The sequence below is a fragment of the Drosophila albomicans genome, chromosome X (assembly GCF_009650485.2).
Source record: "Drosophila albomicans strain 15112-1751.03 chromosome X, ASM965048v2, whole genome shotgun sequence".
Classification (NCBI taxonomy): Eukaryota; Metazoa; Arthropoda; class Insecta; order Diptera; family Drosophilidae; genus Drosophila; species Drosophila albomicans.
The window spans coordinates 25,866,837-25,887,682 of NC_047627.2; the positions used below are offsets into that span (position 1 = coordinate 25,866,837).

Below are 20,846 nucleotides of genomic sequence, written 5' to 3' on the forward strand. Positions count from 1 at the left end.
TGCAATGAATTTGAATATTCTTTTTGTTATACATACCGCAAAGAATGCATTTTAATTTTTCTTTACATTAAAAGCAGTTAACGAATTATATTCTCTTGATTTAGATACATATCTATATAATGTACATTTTATATCCTAAATAGTTATCCTTGCTAAAAACTATTATTCCTCGTCCTCCTCGTTAGCAACCGGTTGAACGTTGCTATCGACATCGAAGAAGGCACGACGGCTGCGCTTTGCTTCCACTGCCGCCTGATTATTATCAAATTTGGCTGCTGTGCGCTTGCGCAACTCCTCCACATCGTTTTGATCGTCCTTGGAGGCCCACTCCAGTACCAAACGACGTCCATACAAATGCGTACTGGCGCCTACCGCATCAAAGGCACGCTTTGCGTCCGATTTGCTGACAAAATCAACGAAGCCAAAGCCACGATGTGAATCCTCGCCAGGTGTCATCTTTTTGGGCATGCGCAGTGACGTCAGCTCGCCAAAAACTCTGTGCAATAATGATTACAAATTACGTTATGTTAGCTTACGAAGTAATCCTATTTTGTCTGGCTACTCACTTGAATATGTCGCGCACCTCGCGATAATTCGCTTGGAAGGGAATATTTCGCACGAGAATCTTGGTGCCATTCTGTTGCTTCTTCTCCACCTGGCGACGACGTCCGGTATCAATCTGAGTGCTAAAAAGAGATAATCAATTGATATTATTGCAGTTCATATGAGGGGAATTTCGTCATTTACTTGAGCACACGATCGCTGCGCTTGAGCTCGACTAGATTGCCATCAATTTGGGTCAATTGCATGTCTTTGAGAGCGCGTGAGGCGACTGCTGCTTTCTTAAACTGTATAAAGCCACATCCCATTGAGTTGAGGACTCGTGGGTTCTGGGGATCCTTGCGCTTGGCTATTTCCACAGTGTGAATGGTGCCCAGGTGCTGAAAGTGCTTACGCACTGTTTCCAACGTTGTCTTAAAGTTGAGATTACGCAGGAAAATGGTTGTCTCCACTTCCGGCTCATCATCCTCATCCTCTGCAACTGCAGTCTCTTTTTTCTGCTCCTCCTGCTTGACTTCTGGCTCTTCTTTGGGTTCGGTCTTCGGTATGATGGCCTCGCCGTTTAGTGTCTTGGTGAACGTATGCTCCGGTGCCCATTCCAAATACAGCGGAGCACTCTTGAACTTGGTGTAGGCCAGCCTCTTGAAGGCCAGTCGTGCTTCAGATGGTTCGCAGAACTCGATGAGCGCTGTGACGCCACTTGGGGGCAGCACAATGCGTCCGATCGGACCGAATTTGCTAAACAGCGGCGTCAGCTCCTTGATGTCGGTTGCAGCGGGCAAATTCTTAGCCAGTATCACAGTGTTGGAGCGCTTTTGATTGGGTTCATCGAAGGCGCTGAGACGCACACCTTCCTCCTCCAGGAACTTTTTCATTTCGATGACAATTTGCGTTTCGCCGAGCGCCAGGCGAACGGCAGCACTGCTGCCACCTTCGCTGGTGTCCAGGATGCGCTCCTTGCTGGTGTTGAACTGCTTAGCCAGTAGATCAGCCACAGCATTGGCGCCCAGAAACAAAGAGTTCCATCCAATTGGTTTCTGTGCGTTCTGCTTCAATTTCAGCGCCTTTTTCTGCTTAAACGAAAGACTTGCATCGTTATCGATATCCCGCTGCTCGTCGGCGGCATTGTCCAGCTCCTTGCCGGGCAGCAGATGCAGCAGTCGGCCACGAAAATCGCTGCCGTCGAGCGCATTAAAAGCTTGCACCGCATGCTCGGGCATCATGAATGTAACGGTGCCAAAGCCTTTGATTTGACGCGTAATCTTGTCCACTGGCAAATTGATCTCGACCACAGGACCATACTGTTTGAACAACTGCTGGAGATCGTCCTCCGTTGTGGTGTATGCCAGATTGCGAAAGAAGATGCGGCCGGAATCCGAGATGTTCTCCTCGCTGCGCAAACTATCCTGCTGTTGTTTCCACTTAGCATTGCTGCCACTTGCTGACGCATCGCCAACAGCTGCAGTTTCACCATTTCGATTCGCCTTGGTCAGCTTGTTCTTTTCGGTAAAGTCAGAGAAGAACACCTGTTTACCCTTGATGAAACTCTTGTTCTTCAGCATGCCCTTGGCCATATCCTTCTCCGTCTTGAAGCCCACATAGCAAAATCCATGCACTTTGCTCGGCAAACGCACAGAATACGGTTTGAGTGGTTTGAAGAACTTGATAACATCCTGACGCTTTATGTTGTATGGCACATTGTGCATCTTGATGGTAAACAGCTCCAAATTACTCTTGTCTGCTTTCGGTGTTTGTGCCTTTGGCTTGGCTGTTGAGGTTTCGCTTTGCTTGCCCGCCATCAGGGACTTCATGTACTCCAGATCACTGATGGGTTTCTCGGCCAACTTTTCGCCAGTCTCCTCTTCCTCCTCCTCGTTATCATCGTCATCGTCATTGTCCTCATCTGATTCCTTTTCCGCTGCAGCATCAACGTTGCTACTGGCACTTCCACTTTTTCCCTTTGATGCAACCGCATTCGTCTCCTTCTCCTCCTCATCGTCTTCATCATCATCATCTTTGGCTGTTTCGGCAGTGTTTAGTCCCGCATCGTTGGCCCACAACGAGCGTGTCTTGTCGTGCGCTTGCATAAACTCCTGGAATGCCGGATCATCTTTATGCTTGCCCAGTATGGTATCTACTTTGGACTGCTTGTTCTTTTCTCGTTTCTTGTCCTCCTCGTCTGCTGCAGGCTGCTCAGCTGCCTTCTGTTTTTCCAGATTCTTTTTGCTATCCTTGGCGTATTTGCTCCACGATTGTGGCTTCTCCTCGCTACCCAGCGATGCACATAATTCCACCTTTACGCGGCTTGTTTGAATGCAAGTGTTGTTAAAGTGCTTGATGGCCGCTTCAGCCTCGGCCTCGCTGCTGTAGCCAATGAAACCGAATTGCCGAAATTTGCCATCGGCCGTATATTTCAGTTGCAAATCTGTGATTGTTCCTTTGGCACCAAAAATATTGCGCAGCTTCTCCTCGCTGATCTGCAAATCAATGTGTGCTTTAAAATAAGGTTAATTGCGGAACGTTTTCTTGCACTCACCTGCTTGGGCAATTGTTTAACTATAATACGAGACATTTTTTTCACTCTTCCGAATTACAAAATTGTGATGAAATTAAGTTTACAGGCAATGCATTTTGTTTACGGTGGTCGCACGTGTTGCCTGAATTGCTGTGTTCAATTGCAAGCAGTCTGGCAACGCTGACAAGTAGTGTTGTGAAGCAAACAACAAGCTGTTAACTCAACAGTGCTGTTAATGCGAGCAAATCTGAAAATAACAGTGCTGTTAAGGCGGCAAATTTAAAATTAACATCACAGCCGATATTAACGGAAATTTGTATATTGCTGTAATTTGTGAATTAATTGTGATACTTACGTTTAATGCTGGCCTTGATGCATGACCCCTTTAACCCTTTTGCCATTTCCGTGTCGTAGCTTCTATTGTTTGTGCATCATTCCGTCTATAAATAATATGTAAATATTTGTAATGCTAGCTAGCACATGCATTGTGCTCTATCTCTATTTTGGCATATCAATCACTTTTGCATTATCAGTGATTAGCAGTGGAAAAGGAAAAGGCGAAGCAGGTGAACGTGACTCTCTCTCTCTCTCTCTCTTGCTAAGCAATTTCTACACTTCCTTCGAGCAGAAGAGACGTCACACACACGAATTTCACCATAAATCAGAGATTATAACCTTTTGATATAGCCCAAGAACTCTCCGGAACGACGCAATAGCATCGCAAGAGCGACAGAGAAAGAGAAAAGTGATCACTTACCACTTGTTCAAGTGCGTTCATTAGCGCCTCTATGTATTTCCAGTAGTGATAAGAAAATCTGATCTCCCAGTTCTCGACTCTGAACAGCAGCTATAAAGCCGCACGAGCTGCTGCCAAAGCGTTTCAGTTAGATCTTTAGATTTCAACGAGAGTGATCTTCTACTCTTGCTCCCTTCCTCTCGCTCTTTCTCTCTCCCTCTCGCCAACAAACAAATCTTCGTGACTCGTTTTTGTTTTTTGTGATAACAGCATCAATAAAACTGTTGTTGTTACGTAAAAAAAAAGAAAAAAAGAATAACAGAAGAAAACATAAAATTAGAGAGACTTGTTAAAATTTCCTGTACAAAATGGAAGTGCCGCCACCTTTAGTCCTCAAGCGTCCTCTGTTTGTGCCCAGCAAGACGTTGATGGGTCCAGGACCCTCCAACTGCTCCCAGCGTGTGCTCGAAGCGATGAGCAATCCAGTTCTCGGACACATGCATCCCGAGTGCCTTCAGGTAAAGTAACATTACTATTGTCTATGCTCTATATTCCAGGAGTAAAGATAAGGCTTTGTTTAAAGATATGATTATCTAAAATTTTGATATCATACAAGATCACTGATTCTTAATAGAACAAATACACAGCTAAACAAACTATTTATACAAGAAACAAAACTACTAAACTATTCTTCATTTCGTCAATTTAGATTCCTATGATTTCTTTCAAATCTAGTTTCGAACAACAGAAATTTAATTAGATTTCCTTCAAAGTGCTTTAAATATAGATATTTCATTTTGTATCTATGTTGTTAATGAACTATTAACACCTACAAATTGACAACGCTTAAAGAAAACAATTTAAACCTGTTCAAATTCCTATATAAATCAATATTCATATACATATATATACTGAGTTTCAATCGTAAATCGAGAGCAACTTACCGTCTTCCCCAAACTGTTTCCCGTCGAAATGTAGTCGGGAGTCTCTCGAAGTGATAAGAGCGAGGGCAAAGTACTTAAGCAATTAATGAGACGCTTCGTTGCAGATCATGGACGAGGTAAAGGAAGGCATCAAGTACATATTCCAGACACTTAACGATGCCACAATGTGCATCAGCGGCGCCGGTCACAGCGGCATGGAGGCCGCACTCTGCAATCTCATCGAGGACAACGATGTCGTGCTGATGGGCATCTCGGGCGTTTGGGGTCATCGTGCCGCCGATATGGCGCGTCGCTATGGCGCCGATGTGCGCTACGTGGAGGCGAGTTTCGGTCGCGCTCTGACGCTGGACGAGATACGCGCCGCCTTCGAAACGCACAATCCGCGCGTCTTCTTCATTGCCCAGGGCGACTCATCGACCGGCATTCTGCAGCGACACATTCCCGAGATTGGCGAGCTGTGCAGGCAGTACGATTGCTTCCTTGTTGTGGATACGGTTGCATCGCTGGGTGGCACCGATTTCCTCATGGACGAGTGGAAGGTGGATGTGGCATACACCGGCTCACAGAAGTCCCTAGGTGGTCCAGCGGGCTTGACGCCCATCTCGTTCAGCAAACGCGCCTTGTCCCACATCAAACAGCGCAAGACGAAGCCCAAAGTGTACTACTTTGACATACTGCTCATTGGGCAGTATTGGGGTTGCTATGGCACGCCAAGGATCTATCATCACACCATCTCGTCGACGCTGTTGTTTGGCCTGCGTGAGGCACTTTCCAACTTCTGCGCCATGGGATTGAAGAATGTGGTGCAGCGTCATCGAGAGTGCTCGGCTCGCCTGCAACTAGGCATCGAGGAATTGGGCCTAGAGTTGTTTGTGCAACAGGAGAAGGATCGGTTGCCCACGGTGAACACCATCAAAGTGCCCTTTGGCGTCGACTGGAAGAAGGTCGCCGACTATGCCATGCGCAAGTGAGTGAGAGCGACAGAGAGAGAGCGAGAGAGCGCAGTGCTAACATGAAAACATTAAACACTAACATATTAACAGTAGTCTCATAACATTACTCACTTGGCAGTCAACATGCTGCTCAATCACTGTTACAACTCACAGCATCCAATTGGAGTCTTAACATTAATTCGACTCTGTAAACGATCTGCTGTTAGAATTAACATTCTGCTTGGATCGCATTATCAACGGAATTCGTGCTACACCAATATTGAATTTTCTCCATCTTCTTTGCATTGCAGATACAATCTGGAAATCAGTGGCGGCCTTGGACCCACAGTGGGACACGTCTTCCGCATTGGCCTGATGGGTGAGAACGCCACATTGGAAAAGGTGGACATGGTGCTCAGCATTTTGAACGAAGCCATTCAGAGTATCAAGCTGCGCGCCGTGGAACGCTCCAAAATATAATTACACTTAGTACATACATACGATTCTTCTTGTTACAATTGCATTTACAACAATAAAATCTTTTATAATTGAAAATTACACCATTTTTTGGAATACAATTGAAGAGCGCGTCTCACAATTCAAAAGCGTACTGCCACTTTGGTATTTGCATTATGTTAAACTCAAAATGGAACTGTTAACCGCAATGGCTTGCGCACGTTTCAAACAATACATCAGCTGTGGTATAAAATACTAAATATACCGTGTGGTCACATTCCGACACATGTGTTAAACAAAACGGTTTTAAGCTCCTTTTTGATAAGATAATGCATTTATATCATTTTTTTAGGATGATGTTGAATAAGATTTGTTTTCTTTCTTATTAGCAGCATAAACAAAGCACGCAAGAGTTGGAAGCTTATTGATTTATTGAACGCCCACGCGGCGTTCAAGCGCCACAGCACTCACACTATACATATAGAAAAAAAAATAGTTAAAAATTGTACACTTAAATGTTTATTTGTTGTTGTTGTTGTTGGTATGGAAATCAACGTCCATATTATTTGCATTAGGTATACAAAATAGTAGCAGCTGAACTGAACTGTGTCTTAACCCTGTTTCTGGGCCAATTCACGGGCCTTGGCGCGTTCCAGCTTAGCGATGCGGGCCAAACTCTTTGAGCCAAGAATACCACCGCCCCAGTGACGACGGATCTCCTCGTGACGCTCATTGAAGTTGGTCTTGACAGCCTCCAACACCTTGCCGAAGTTGGCCTTGTCGTTGTTGTCGACGGTGGTCAGAGCCAAGGCAGTGCAGGTCTTGCGACGCACCAAGCGTCCCAGACGAGCCTTGCCCTTCACAATGCAGTAGGGCACGCCCATCTTGCGGCAGAGGGCGGGCAAGAAGAGAACCAGCTGCAAAACAAGATGAGACAAAACATTACATTAGTATAAACAGCTGATGAAACACGTGTTCCACACTCAAATATCAATTGTCGGCAAAGTACTCAGCTGTCAATTTGACCACATTGAACAAAATGCGTCTTGTTAATAAGACGTTTTGCTTCAGTTGAAGAAATTCAAATTTCACATCATTGGAAAATATTGAGATCTAGTTGGGGGGGGGACAGGCTGGCTTTGTTTACCAAATCGTACACTCACCTCAAGGGGATCGACATCGTGAGCGATGACAACCAGTTGGGCTTTCTTCTGCTCAATCAGCTTGGTCACCGTGTTGGTGCCGGCTGAAACGTAGCTGGGCTTCTTCTTGGGCTCGACTTCCTTGCCCTTGGCCTTGGCCTCAGCCAGCTTCTTCAAGCGCTGCTTCTTGGCCAGAGGCGACTCTGGACGGTATTTCTCGAGCAGCTTGAACAGTTTGACAGCTGTGGTCTTGTCCAGTGTCTGGCTGAACTGATGGATTGGTGGTGGCACCTTCAGACGCTTCTGCAGCACAGCCTTCTGGCGCTGGATGCGAATGTATTTGGGCCAACGCACAAAACGCGACAAATCGCGCTTGGGCTGAACATTTTGGCCTGTAACATACAAAATGCCTCACGTTAGTTGCCATATTGATAGATGGAATAATTGATAGACTTACCAATGCCAAAGTTCTTGGGACGCTTCTCGAAGAGCTGGTTGACAACCTTCTTGACAACTGGCTTCTTAACGGCCAATGGGGCTGGAGCCACCTTCTTGGTCACTGGCTTCTTCTTTGGCCTGGGCTGCAAAGTTTGAAATGAATTTCAGTTTAGTACGTCACTCGCACATATAGCAAGCATCATGTAAATACATCATATGTGTATGCAGTAGTTAGTTCACTTGCGGTTTCACAAACACAAACACAACACAAATAAAAAAATGTATAAAAAAAATAAATAACTAAAATATTTCACTTCGCGTAATACTGCAATTGCACGTTTAGTTCATTTAGTTTGGTAGCGGTGTTTACCTTCTTGACAACCATTTTAACGCGGTTTTAATTGAGAGATGCTAACAAAATTTGCAGATTATTTTGCAGGTCGTTTAAAAAGACCAGCTTTACGTCTGCCCGTCTGAAAGGTAAAGGAATGGAGAGAGCCGCGGAAGTCGCCAGCTTGTCAAAGTTGACATTTGTCGGTAGCAGGGTTGCATTTCTGACAGTTTGCCCACTTCTTTGGCCAGATGGCGCTTTTAGTGTTGCATGCGATAGTACTCGATACATTCGTTTGCTTTCTCGATAATACCGAAAATGGCAGTTCGTAGTGTGACCATTTCTAATATATTTTGAAATTCAACTTGCAGCTATCGATCTTCGTTTCATTTGCATTTATGCCGCATTCGTTTTTAGAATTAATATGCGAACGTTTTATTTTTTAATAGAAGTATAGTTAATTGCGGAAAATTCTCAAATGCTGAGGGGAATATATTTTACGGGTCTACGGAGAGAAAAACCTAAAAATAACAAGGAGTTCAAAATGATACACCTTTTTATAGGTGCTTTACAAATATACCAATATACTATATGAAGTGTAACCAGATAAAAATTCTTATGTTTTTTGTATTTAAATACAAAATGCATTAATAAATATGACGTAACAAAAATTAATACTGCGAAATTATATAAATTAATTGATGAAAGTCACTTTTACTGCGCGAATCCTTGATGTTTGATATAAGAAATCGATGTTTATAATATTGCATGCAGAGCGATGCATCGATAGTATTATCGATGTTTCGCCACCACTAATTATCATTTGCGCTTGCGCCCAAAATGTTGAAATTTGCATATAAATTTAATTAAAGTGCGATCGAATTAAAGTTGAAGATCATTCGCAGTGTATTTTTGTGTGAAACATCAAATTGCATGCTCAAATTAAAAAAAGGTAGTGAATGCAACGAGCGATTGCAATGCACATACACTCTCCTCCCTCCTGCCCCTGTGCATACTGTGTGGGCCACCATTTTTAATTTCTTTGTTTATTTTGTGTTCCATCTTCGTCGCAGTGTCGCATTGTCGCAGTCGCAGTCGCAGTGTCAGCAGCTCAAATGTAAATGCATAAAACAGAGAAAGAGAATCAGAACCAAAACACACTTATTGACTGATCAACTAACTGACTGACTGATTGAGTGATTGATGATAAATGCAAATATTGCATTAAAATGAAGTGACCAACGCAATTCACACAAAATATGGCCAGCAATGTGGCTGGTGTTGCAGTTGGAGCTGGTTCAGTTGCTGGTGCTGGTGGTGGTGGAGCTGCTGGTCAATCATCAACCATGACCATCAATCATACGCATGCCGTTTGTGTCTGGGAATTTGAAGCATCGCGCGGCGGCGGCAAATGGTTGCCATATTCTCCGGCAGTGTCCCAGCATTTGGAGCGTGCGCACGCCAAGAAATTAACCCGCGTCATGTTGAGCGATGCGGATCCCAGCCTGGAGCAATACTATGTGAATGTTCGGACAATGACACAGGAGTCGGACACCGAATCGGAAGCGGGAGGCCTTCTCACGATCGGAGTGCGACGCATGCTCTATGCGCCCAGCAGTCCGGCGGGCAAGGGCACCAAGTGGGAGTGGTCGGCGGGTGGCAGCGGAGGGGACATCGGCGGTGGCAGCGGCAGCGGTGGCAACTGCTGTGATTGGCGACCCTACAACATGCATGTGCAGTGCATCATCGAGGATGCGTGGGCGCGTGTGAGTATCATCGGATAAGCGACACTCGAGTTTAAACTATTATCTCCATTGTAGTACATTTCAGGCTTCGAGTAGTGAACAGTGAATTAATATAAATTGATCTGCAATCATTTATACAACTAATTTCAAGTGAACTATTATTTGAATCTATGTATTCTATGTATTCCAATGTTAATCTACATCTTTTGTCTACAATTATTTCAAATGATTTCTCTTTTATTGAGTTTATAAGAAAATTCACGGATAACCATTATTTTTTTTTTTTTTGAAACTTTTATCATCTTTGAGAATTATTGTATACAACTAATTTGAAATAATTTCCTACACTCTTGAGTTTTATAATGAAACTCTCGAGTTAGTTTTTGTCTTTTCTTAAATCACTTTAAATACATTATTCATTAGATATCATAACCTAATAAGTTAAATGTAATTTGGATCCTACTAACTGACTGTCTTATCGAGTTTTAAAATAATCTTACAAATAATTAATAATTTCGAGACTTGTTCGCTATGCATAAGATTCGTAAAATGCTTAAAATGTAATTTGAACAGTAAGCACAGTAATCCATTGATTTTATTTGACCACTTTTGTGAGCTACGATAATGATTGCCACTTTCTTCTACGCAGGGAGAACAAACGTTGGATCTGTGCAACACAAACATCAGCCTGCCATACACCATCAACTTTTGCAACCTGACGCAAATGCGACAGCCGAGCGGTCCGTTGCGCAGCATTCGCCGTACACAGCAGGCGCCGTATCCGTTGGTCAAGCTGACGCCACAGCAGGCGCTGCAGTTGAAGACAACGAGCAACAGCAATGCCAACAGCAATGGACAGCAGCAGCAGCAGCAGCAACAACAACAACGCAACAATACGTTGCCCAAAATTGGTACAATGTTGCCGCCAATGCATCGACAGCAACATCCGTTGCCCATGTCAGTGAGCAACAGCCATCAGCAGCAGCAGCAGCATCAACATTTGCAGCAACAGCAGCAACATCTTCAGCAACATCAACAGCATCATCAGCAACAGCATCATCAGCAACAGCATCAACAGCAGCAGCATCAACAGCAGCAGAGGAAGCCACACAAAAAGCACAGCGAAATCTCAACCACAAATCTGCGTCAGATACTCAACAATCTCAACATCTTTGGCAGCAGCACGAAGCACAGCAGCAGCAGCAACAACCACAACAACAATCACAATCATGGCCACAGCAATGGACATTTAGTGGGCGGCGCCTCCGCTAGTTCCTCGAATGTGGCGGGCTCAACGCTGCATTTGATGCAACACCAACATCAGCAGCAACATCAGGTGCCGCAACACTTTGCGCACGGCAGCAACAAGAGCATGTTGACCTCATCGATGAACAGCCATCACAGTCGCTGCTCGGAGGGTTCGTTGCAGTCGCAGCGCAGCAGCCGCTTGGGTTCGCATCGATCGCGTTCGCGCACGCGTGCCTCCGATACGGATACGAACAGTGTGAAGTCGCATCGAAGGCGACCGAGTGTGGACACCGTCTCGACGTATCTGAGCCATGAGAGCAAGGAGAGCTTGCGTAGCCGTAACTTTGCCATATCTGTGAATGATCTGCTCGACTGTTCGCTGGGCAGTGATGAGGTATTTGTGCCATCGTTGCCGCCATCGTCGCTGGGTGAACGTGCCCCGGTGCCGCCGCCCCTGCCACAGCAGATGGTGCAACAACAGCAACAGCAGCAACAACAACAACAACAGCAACAGGTGCAACAACAGCAGCAGCAGCAACAACTACAACAGCAATCAATCGCTGGTTCGATTGTGGGCGTGGACCCAGCCAGCGATATGATATCGCGCTTTGTAAAGGTGGTGGAGCCACCGCTGTGGCCCAATGCTCAGCCGTGTCCCATGTGCATGGAGGAGCTGGTGCATTCGGCACAGAATCCAGCCATATCGTTGAGTCGCTGCCAGCATTTGATGCATCTGCAGTGTCTCAACGGCATGATCATTGCCCAGCAGAACGAGCTGAATAAGGTAAAGTCTCTTGTCTTCTTCTAATTCGTGTTCAATTTCACATTTGATTTGCTCTCTCTCCGTCTTGCAGCAGAATCTGTTCATCGAGTGTCCCGTGTGTGGCATCGTCTATGGGGAGAAGGTGGGCAATCAGCCTATTGGCAGCATGTCCTGGAGCATCATCAGCAAGAATTTGCCCGGTCACGAGGGACAGAACACCATTCAAATTGTCTACGAGTGAGTATTGCTTTCCATCTCTCTCTTTCTCACTCATTATCTGTTTCTTTCTCTCTTGTGTAGCATCGCCTCGGGTCTGCAGACCGCTGAGCATCCGCATCCGGGTCGCGCCTTCTTTGCCGTTGGCTTTCCACGCATCTGCTATTTGCCCGACTGTCCGCTGGGCCGCAAAGTGTTGCGCTTCCTCAAGATCGCCTTCGATCGCCGTTTGCTCTTCTCGATTGGACGCTCGGTGACGACGGGTCGCGAGGATGTGGTCATCTGGAATAGCGTCGATCACAAGACGCAGTTCAACATGTTTCCGGATCCCACCTATTTGCAGCGCACCATGCAACAGCTGGTCCATCTAGGAGTCACGGATTGAACAACACAACAACAAAAATCGAGTAATCTCAAACTCTTCCACACAATTACACGAATTCTTCCAATGTTCTTTAAGTACTCTCTCTCTCTCTCACTCTATTGCTAACAAAAATCTCAATGTGTGTGCAATCTATATTTTTTTTTATATACAAATAATTGTTTAATTGTTCGAGCTGCTCGAACACTAAAAAACAAAAGACAATCCCCAACAAAAAGCAAAAAAAAAAAAAAACTCAAATGCAAATGCAATTTCCATCTTCCATTCAAAATAGGAAACTGTAACGAACTGTTCTTCCAATTTATAGTTGTTAAGCAAATGCATGTATTGTATTTTATATGATTTTATATTATTATATTATTTTGTATTTAATTGATACACGTTCTCACTGTATTGCCACACTACATATTATATACATTTATTATATATATATATATAGTATATAGAGTTTGCTTCCCCCAACACGACACCTATTAGTATTTTAAATCAATATTTAGTAATTGTGTCTGTGTATCGCATAAGCAGCATTATTAGTTTGTAAGCTGTGCCAAAATTGCATCGCATTTCGCATTTGTTAAACATATGTTCATCTCGAATTTATAATGCTTGTGTTTAAGTCTGTTTCTGTTTTCTCAGATTCAGATAAGCCATAAAAATGCATTTGATGAAGTGCATTCATATTCAAACCATTCGACTGATTATATGGCTAATTCTCTGTGAAACTATTTAAAGTGAAAAAACTATATATCAAAACATTTTTTTGTATATTGAGTAAAGATGAATCTTATAGCTCTTGATTAGCACTTTAATTGGAGCTATAAACGATTTTTAGAATTACTTTTCTGTTTTAAGATAAATGCAAAAATGCAAATCAAAAAAATAACGAAATGAATTTATATATTTTAATCATACAACAGAAAAAGTTCTTAAATTCAATTTTGGCTCTAAATATTGTACTTAAACAGAGCTATAAGCTAAATAATCTTTACTTAGTTTTCAAATTGTTTCAGTTTAGGATTTCTTTCACTGTAAATAGTAAAAGAATTACCCATATGTTCATTTTAAAAGTATTTCTTCATCAAAATAAGAATTTTTGCATGTTTTCCATCTTTATGTTCTTTGTTAATCGAAATTGTATTCTTAAATTGAATTAAGTGAAACTTTTGAAACTTTTCTCATAGAATATTTGTCATCTTTTGATGATCACTATTTAATTTGTGATTGTTTTGAGACACGAACATTGCCGAGATATTCATAAACATTCATTCACTATGCATTAAACATAAACATACCATAATATTATATAGAGATATATATATATTTTTTTTGATTATACATATTGTTGCTTTCATATTGATATCATCTCTCGACACACACACACACATACCTAACATCTATATAGATAGTAAGTGATTAATCATATTCTAGCATATATATATATAGTATATATGTAGTTAGAGACAGCTATTGTGGGGGGGCGTGTCCTGTCCAGTTAATAATATAACTAAGTTGTATTTAGCACTGATTAGTTTTGTAGACGACATTTAACGCGCATTTGCAAATGAACATTATGCTATGACAAATTGTACTTTATTTTATAAATGAGAGATAGCTTAATAAAAACATAATCATCAATTGCACTTTTTGTTGTTCTCATTGTTGTTATTTTTCGACAAATTTAGCGCATTCAAGGTTTCGACGAGTTTCGAGTTTTTCGTTTGCGTTTGCGTTGCAGTGAATCACTTAAAATAAATTAAAATCAATTTTTGTGCATTTTTCATGCGTGATATTTGCGCCTCCGACTCCAAGCCAAAAACTTGCCCCAATCCTTTTATGGCGCACTTGCCACAGCTTCAATCTTTAGTCTTCAGTCTGCAAGCTGACGTCAGCCTCCATGTTGAGACTCTAGTGACGCCTCCTCTGAATTCGTTTGCCCTAGCAAGGACAGCTCAGCCTTCAACGTGAGTTTCTCATTGAGTGTCTCTTCACTTTCACCTGCCAGCTGTGACTTTGTGGCACCGTTAGAGTCGCTGCTTGCCACATTTTGGGTGCACGCTCGCTCTCCTTGTGCCCGTTGCATGCTTAAAACTGTTTTCCTAGAATTTGTGCAGCATTTTTCATGCGATTTCATTTGATTGACACTGAATGTTGACGTTGACATTCACACAATCGATTACAACTGCAACTGCATCATCATCATCATCATCATCATCAATATCAACTTCAACTCATCCACTCGTTTATACATATCCAGCTTGTGGTTTTGGCCAAAACTGCACAACCCACTGACCATGTGCTGTGTGCAGTTCATTTCAGTTTCAATTTCTGTTTCTGTTTCACTTGTATTTGTTTTTTATACCCGCTACCCATAGGGTAGAAGGGTATTATAACTTTGTGCCGGCAGGAAATGTATGTAACAGGTAGAAGGAGGCATCTCCGACCTATATCTATAAAGTATATATATTCTTGATCAGCGTCAACAGCCGAGACGATATAGCCATGTCCGTCTGGCTGTCTGTCTGTCTGTCTGTCCGTATGAACACCTAGATCTCAGAGACTATAAGAGATAGAGCTATAATTTTTATTCGACAGCATTTGTTATGTTTGCACGCAGATCAAGTTTGTTTCAAATTTTTGCCACGCCCACTTCCGCCCCCGCAAATCAAAAAAATCGAATAACAAGCGTAATTTTAAAGCTAGTTACGAATTTTGGTATATACAATAATTACTGTAGTAGTTCTGATTCCTGAAAATTTGGTTGCGATCAGATAAAAATTGTCGAAGTTATTAAAGAAATACTTTTGTATGGGCAAAAACGCCTACTTACTACAGAAATACTAATAAATATACCAAATGGTATATGTGGTATATCGATATAGTACCGCATTCAAAATATACCACACAATATACCAGATTGTCAGCCAAAGGTCTTAGTTATGGTATATTTTGAATGCGGTACTATATCGATATACCACATATACCATTTGGTATATTTTTTAGTATTTTTGTAGTATAATTGGTATATTTTGAGAAATATACCACAAAATATATTGCTTTTATTCAAAATGAGTAGCGGGTATCTCACAGTCGAGTACACTCGACTGTAGCTTTCTTACTTGTTTGTTTTCGATTTTTGTTGATTTTGTTTTTGGAGCTGCGCTTTGCATTTCGATAAGGCGGTTTCACTTTGGGCATATTACATGCACCCATCAAGGGCGTCTCGCCATATCGAGGGATCTCATGTGCATTTATCACTGTTCAACAATCCATAACACTTGCAACTTTTGCTCTCTACGAATTCTAAACGGACATGCAAGAAATCATTAATTTATAACAAATTTCAACTCATTGAACTCAGCTTCTGCAATATTTGCGACTAGGAAACTTGATATACAACATGTCTACAGTCGAATCTACTAATCTGAAACCCAACCAACAAGGAAACTAATTAATTAATATCACTTATGTTACAAGCAAACTTAATTGCATTGTGAAGCAATAATAAAGAAAGATACTTGATAAAAAAGACTTACTACTTATTGCCAGCTTCCAGTTTGGCAAAAATAAAACACATCTGGAAAAAAGTGACAATAAAATGTGAAATAATTAGATTGATGGGAAGAAGTATGAAATGAAAAAGATATTTGAACAACTACTTCTTATATTTCAGAAAATTGTCCTTAGTAAAAATTGGTAAAAAATTCACAAAAATAGGTCGATTATTTTTTAAATATTGTAAATGTTTTAAGAAGCCAAAAATAGTTTTTTGTTAGAGACTAAATATGTGAAGAATGAAATATAATATGATTAAATATGTGAAAAGCATCGATATAAAAACTGCAATGAAGAATGAAATTCTATATTTCTATAATATAATTATGGAATAAGTATTAATCTTCCTATAATATAATTATTAAATAATTTCTTTCGATATAAAAAGAATGACAACTTTTCACCGATCTATTTATAATAAATTACATTTTAGAAATATAGGAAGATCGGTGGAAAACTGACATTCTCTTTATATCCTTCATCTTCACATATTTGGTCTTCAAGAACAAACTATTCTTTGCTTGTTATTATTATTTTTATTATAATATAATATATACATATAACTATAACATATATTATAAGAAAAACATTGATAAAAAAGGGATTGATAATGACATTTTTGCACTAATCTGTGTATATTCCTATATTATTATTTTATATTATATCATATCGACAAAGAAAATACCTTTTTCGGAACCAAGTTAAACAATCGGAGTTGGCGATGTCTGAACTAAATCTGATTTAAAATCGAAACTTTTCCGATTTCCCCCCAATTTCCCAATGATATGACAACTCAGAAGTCCTGTCAATTTTGAAGTTTGAAACTTAGAAGCTAGCTAATCTTTTTTCCTTGACAGCAGTAAGTCGAATAAGTCGTGCACATTACAACTAAAAATTAAAAAAAAAAAGAAAAAGGTTGAAAAATGCAGAATATTCGCAGGACGGCTAAAGAGTGCGATTACGTATCCTCGTTGCTATCGAAGCCCAAGCAGGCGTTCAAACTGTCCAACGATATGCCATCCATACCGGAGGAGAACAGAAATCATGAAGTTCCAGAGGAGCTGACTATGAAATTTCAAGATCTCAAACTTGAGAAGGAAACCTCTTTGCTCAACAGCACGGACTACTCAACGAGCAGCAGCATGGACAGCTCGATGCAGAGCTTTTTGTCCTCCTCGTCGTCCAGGGATGAATTCCTAGCCGAAGAGGAACGTGACCGTCCACGCAGCTATTCCATTTAGAAGCGAAGAAGAAGAAGAAGAAGCAGTCTGGAAGCTGGATAATTCCAATAATTCCAATTCCACAACTCGACAATAAATGCATTCTATGCATTATTAATTCAAGTGGAGACCAACTTTTATTTGGGGCAACTTTGATTTGGTTAAATTTAGCAAACTTTAATATTTTCTTGCATTGAAAAGCAATAATTGCTTAATTAGTTGAAGTTTTGCTTCAATTATGTGCTACCCTCTTTTCTACTAATTGCAGGGTATTTGCCAAAATGGCAAAAGTCCTTGTCGCGGTGCCGAAAATCCTGCTGAGTTTGCTGCTGAAGGTTGTGTTTTGATTTGTTGTTGTAAGCTGTTGATTTGTGTGGTGACAACTGCAAACACACACACACGCACATGCAGACTCACATGCACGCAAGGCACTCACACACACATGCACATAAGTGTAGACTCACTCGCACGCACGCGCTCGCTCTTACACTCACACACACACACACGCATGTAGACTCACACTCACTCACACACACACACACGCATTGGGCACGCACGTAGCGTAGACAGCAACGAGGCGAACCACATCCGGACTGGGAGTGCGACTGGAACTGCAACTGGAACTGCAACTGGAAGATGACCGCTGCCCACAGCAGCGCACTTGTTGTTGTTGTTATTGTTGTTGTTGTTATTGTTGTTGTAGATTTGACTGCTGCTGCTGTTGGCGCCTATCTCTCTGCTGCGATGCGAGCCTAAATGCAGCAACAATTGCAGCTTGCACAATCAGTTAAGAGCCTCCGCTCGTGCCAAACGGTTGTGCGCATCTTTTTTTTCCACCCAGTCTCCAGTCTCCACACTCTACACAACGAACGAAAAACGAACAAGCGAACATTCGAACATTCTCCAAAGTCAACAATTTCGCAAATTGTGTGTTTGCACATATTTTGTTTAGTGTTTTTATTTTTGTTTTGCGTTTTAATAACATTTTCTGCAAATTTGCGTGTGCCGACAACAACAACTATAAACAGTTATCTGTAATAATAACCGCAAGTCAATCAAAAATTCATCCCCCACCTTCTTTCCTTTCCCCATCACGCGTCGTGCTGGAAATTCGAGCGAGTTTTTTTCCGCGAATCGTAGAACTAACTAATACACTTGCAAATTACACTACTATTTACTTCGGCATTGTTTGTATTTGTTTTGTTTGTGTCTTGTTGATTTTCCTCTTGTCGTTTGTTGTTGCGCTCTCGGCTTTTGTTTGTCTCCAGTTACAAAAAGCCGCGACATTAACAACGTCTCTGATAAGAAGCAGCACCAGCAACAGGTGAGTTCAACTACAAACACACAAAGACACACACACACACACACACACGCACACATTTGCATGTTGCTTTGCATGGCAAATTAAGTGCCCGACTACAATGTTCTAAGCGTTTTGTGGTTTTCCTGCTGCCGCTGGCGCCATCTATCGGCAAATCAATCAAGCCCTCATATTCCATTTCACAGCATTCGCTGTGCGTCTCTTTCTCGCCCATAGCATTCGCTATGTGGGCGACACACACGCATAAATCACAAATGTAAACTTGTAAATTCCACTTTGAATTCAAAATTCCAATTCCAATTCGAATTTGAAATTTAAAATCAAATCAAAGCCAATTGACAGACAAGACAAGTTAAGCACATTACCATATATGGGCTAGACTTAATATATATTGGATTATGAATGGCGCTTTTACGATTAGCTCGCACCAAAAATAATGCAAATCGTGCATTTCCTTTTTATCGACCAATTCAAAATTTATGAGTGCGCGCCTCTCTTTCTTCTTTCGTTCATTTATCGTTTATCGCGGGGCATTGGCCACGCGCCTTCCTACGCGATTCTCACACATGTACGTGCGATAAATCTATTGATCCATCAAATTGAAAATTAACAAAAAAAAAAAAAAAAAAAAAACAGATTGCAAATTATGCAAAACGTATGCAAATCTATGACTTATGTGTTATTAATACGATCACACAAATTGGACTTGACTTAAAACGGAACTGTTGTCTGTCGAGATCTGTATCGCTCTAATTGACTGACTTCCGTTTGCCATTGCTGGGGGATTACAATATTAATCCTTGTGTCAACTTGTGTGTTTAAACCTTGTTATCGTTTAGACTTTTAGCCTAGTTTAACTTCACGATAAGCTATCGCGTGAAACAGTTAGATAACTCGATGGCAGTTTCTTCAGTTATACATTATTTTAGTACCCTTCATAAATAAAACAAAATAACAATTGAAATAGAAATTCGTTAAGTGAAGCAGCTATACATTTTTGTACCCTTAAATAAAACAAAAGTCATATCAATTGAAATAGAAATTCCTTAACTGAATAAATAATCCTTTAATCTCATATTGTCTATAAATAACTTTATCAAGATAAACTGTTCCATTTATATATATTGTATGTATATATGGTAAAGTCAAGTTGAATTATAACTCTGGATAAACACTTTACTTAGAGCAAAGAATGATTTTGGAATTACTTTTCTGTTCTATTAAGATTATTGCAAAAATGAATGAATTCAAAAGCAAACCAAACAAGTAAGAAAGTTACAGTCGAGTGTGCTCGACTGTGAGATACCCGCTACCCATTTTTAATAAAGGCAAAATATTGCGGTATCATTTTCAAAATATACCGAAAATACTAAAAAATACTAAAAAATATACCAAATGATATGCTTGGTATATCGATATAGTACACCATTCAAAATATACCATAGACGGCACAATGTGCCAGATTGTCAGCCAAAGCAACTCAGACGTTTTTTCCCATACAAAAGTATTTCTTTAATAACTTCCACAATTTTTATCTGAATCATAACTACTACAGTAATTATAGTATATACCAAAATTGGAAACTCTAGCTTTTAAATTAGGCTTGTAATTCGATTTTTTTGATTTGCGGGGGCGGAAGTGGGCGTGGCAAAAATTTGAAACAAACTTGATCTGCGTGCAAACATAACAAATGCTGTCGAAAAAAAATTATAGCTCTATCTCTTATAGTCTCTGAGATCTAGGTGTTCATATAGACAGACGGACATGGCTAAATCGTCTCGGCTGTTGATGCTGATCAAGAATATATATACTTTATAGGGTCGGAGATGCCTCCTTCTACCTGTTACATACATTTCCTGCCGGCACAAAGTTATAATATCCTTCTACCCTATGGATAGCGGGTATAAAAATGAATGAAATAAATGTATATATTTTATCGTAAAATAGAAAAAGTTCCTAAGTTCCAATCTTAACTCTAAATATAGTGCTAGGAATAACCTTTATTTATGTTTAACATTATTTCAGTTTAATGTACTGTAATAATTACCATATACTAAAATTGAATTTGAAATTGAGTTTTATATTGATGGATTAGCTATTTTAGTCACTTTTTGTGGTATTGCTCCATTTGTGGCGTGACCTTTAAAGGGCTTGCAACAATGCTGCACTGGCATTGTGGTCTTCAAGTTCAGCCTGAGTGACTAACTGACTGACTAACTGATTGATCAACTGACTGACTGATCCACCTGACTGGCCCACTAAACGACTGCCTGACAATCATCAGCCTATTTGCCCAATTGCGGTTTTGAACTTGTTTGGCTTTTGGCCGCCGAGTGCCCCCCTC

At 41.0% G+C, this 20,846-nt stretch overlaps 4 protein-coding genes across 5 annotated transcripts; 2 read left to right on the forward strand and 2 right to left on the reverse strand.

The window, feature by feature from the left end:
* Positions 1 to 56: 56 nt before the first annotated feature.
* LOC117568623 (probable RNA-binding protein 19) lies at positions 57 to 3,323 on the reverse strand. Its single transcript, XM_034249416.2, has 4 exons — positions 3,098 to 3,323; positions 748 to 3,038; positions 567 to 686; positions 57 to 496 (listed from the first exon to the last, which is right to left on the reverse strand). The coding sequence occupies exons 1-4, from the start codon at positions 3,131 to 3,133 to the stop codon at positions 163 to 165; spliced, it is 2,781 nt and encodes a 926-aa protein (XP_034105307.1). The 5' UTR covers positions 3,134 to 3,323; the 3' UTR covers positions 57 to 162.
* Positions 3,324 to 3,942: 619 nt separating this feature from the next.
* LOC117568859 (alanine--glyoxylate aminotransferase) lies at positions 3,943 to 6,243 on the forward strand. Its single transcript, XM_034249750.1, has 3 exons — positions 3,943 to 4,330; positions 4,861 to 5,723; positions 6,000 to 6,243. The coding sequence occupies exons 1-3, from the start codon at positions 4,181 to 4,183 to the stop codon at positions 6,166 to 6,168; spliced, it is 1,182 nt and encodes a 393-aa protein (XP_034105641.1). The 5' UTR covers positions 3,943 to 4,180; the 3' UTR covers positions 6,169 to 6,243.
* Positions 6,244 to 6,640: 397 nt separating this feature from the next.
* On the reverse strand, positions 6,641 to 8,252 carry LOC117568952 (60S ribosomal protein L7a). The gene is made up of 4 exons (XM_034249894.2): positions 8,095 to 8,252; positions 7,744 to 7,867; positions 7,308 to 7,678; positions 6,641 to 7,061 (listed from the first exon to the last, which is right to left on the reverse strand). The coding sequence occupies exons 1-4, from the start codon at positions 8,107 to 8,109 to the stop codon at positions 6,756 to 6,758; spliced, it is 816 nt and encodes a 271-aa protein (XP_034105785.1). The 5' UTR covers positions 8,110 to 8,252; the 3' UTR covers positions 6,641 to 6,755.
* Positions 8,253 to 8,850: 598 nt separating this feature from the next.
* On the forward strand, positions 8,851 to 13,390 carry LOC117568674 (protein deltex). Of its 2 annotated transcripts, none has more exons than XM_052008613.1 (5): positions 8,851 to 9,007; positions 9,129 to 9,821; positions 10,450 to 11,832; positions 11,906 to 12,048; positions 12,112 to 13,390. In XM_052008613.1, exons 2-5 carry the CDS (start codon positions 9,315 to 9,317, stop codon positions 12,410 to 12,412), a joined length of 2,334 nt encoding a protein of 777 aa, XP_051864573.1. In that variant the 5' UTR covers positions 8,851 to 9,007; positions 9,129 to 9,314; the 3' UTR covers positions 12,413 to 13,390. The 2 variants fall into 2 exon arrangements, with proteins under 2 accessions (XP_051864573.1, XP_034105374.1); XM_034249483.2 differs by having other exon boundaries at positions 8,852 to 9,007; positions 11,903 to 12,048; positions 12,112 to 13,388.
* The last annotated feature ends 7,456 nt before the right edge of the window (positions 13,391 to 20,846 follow it).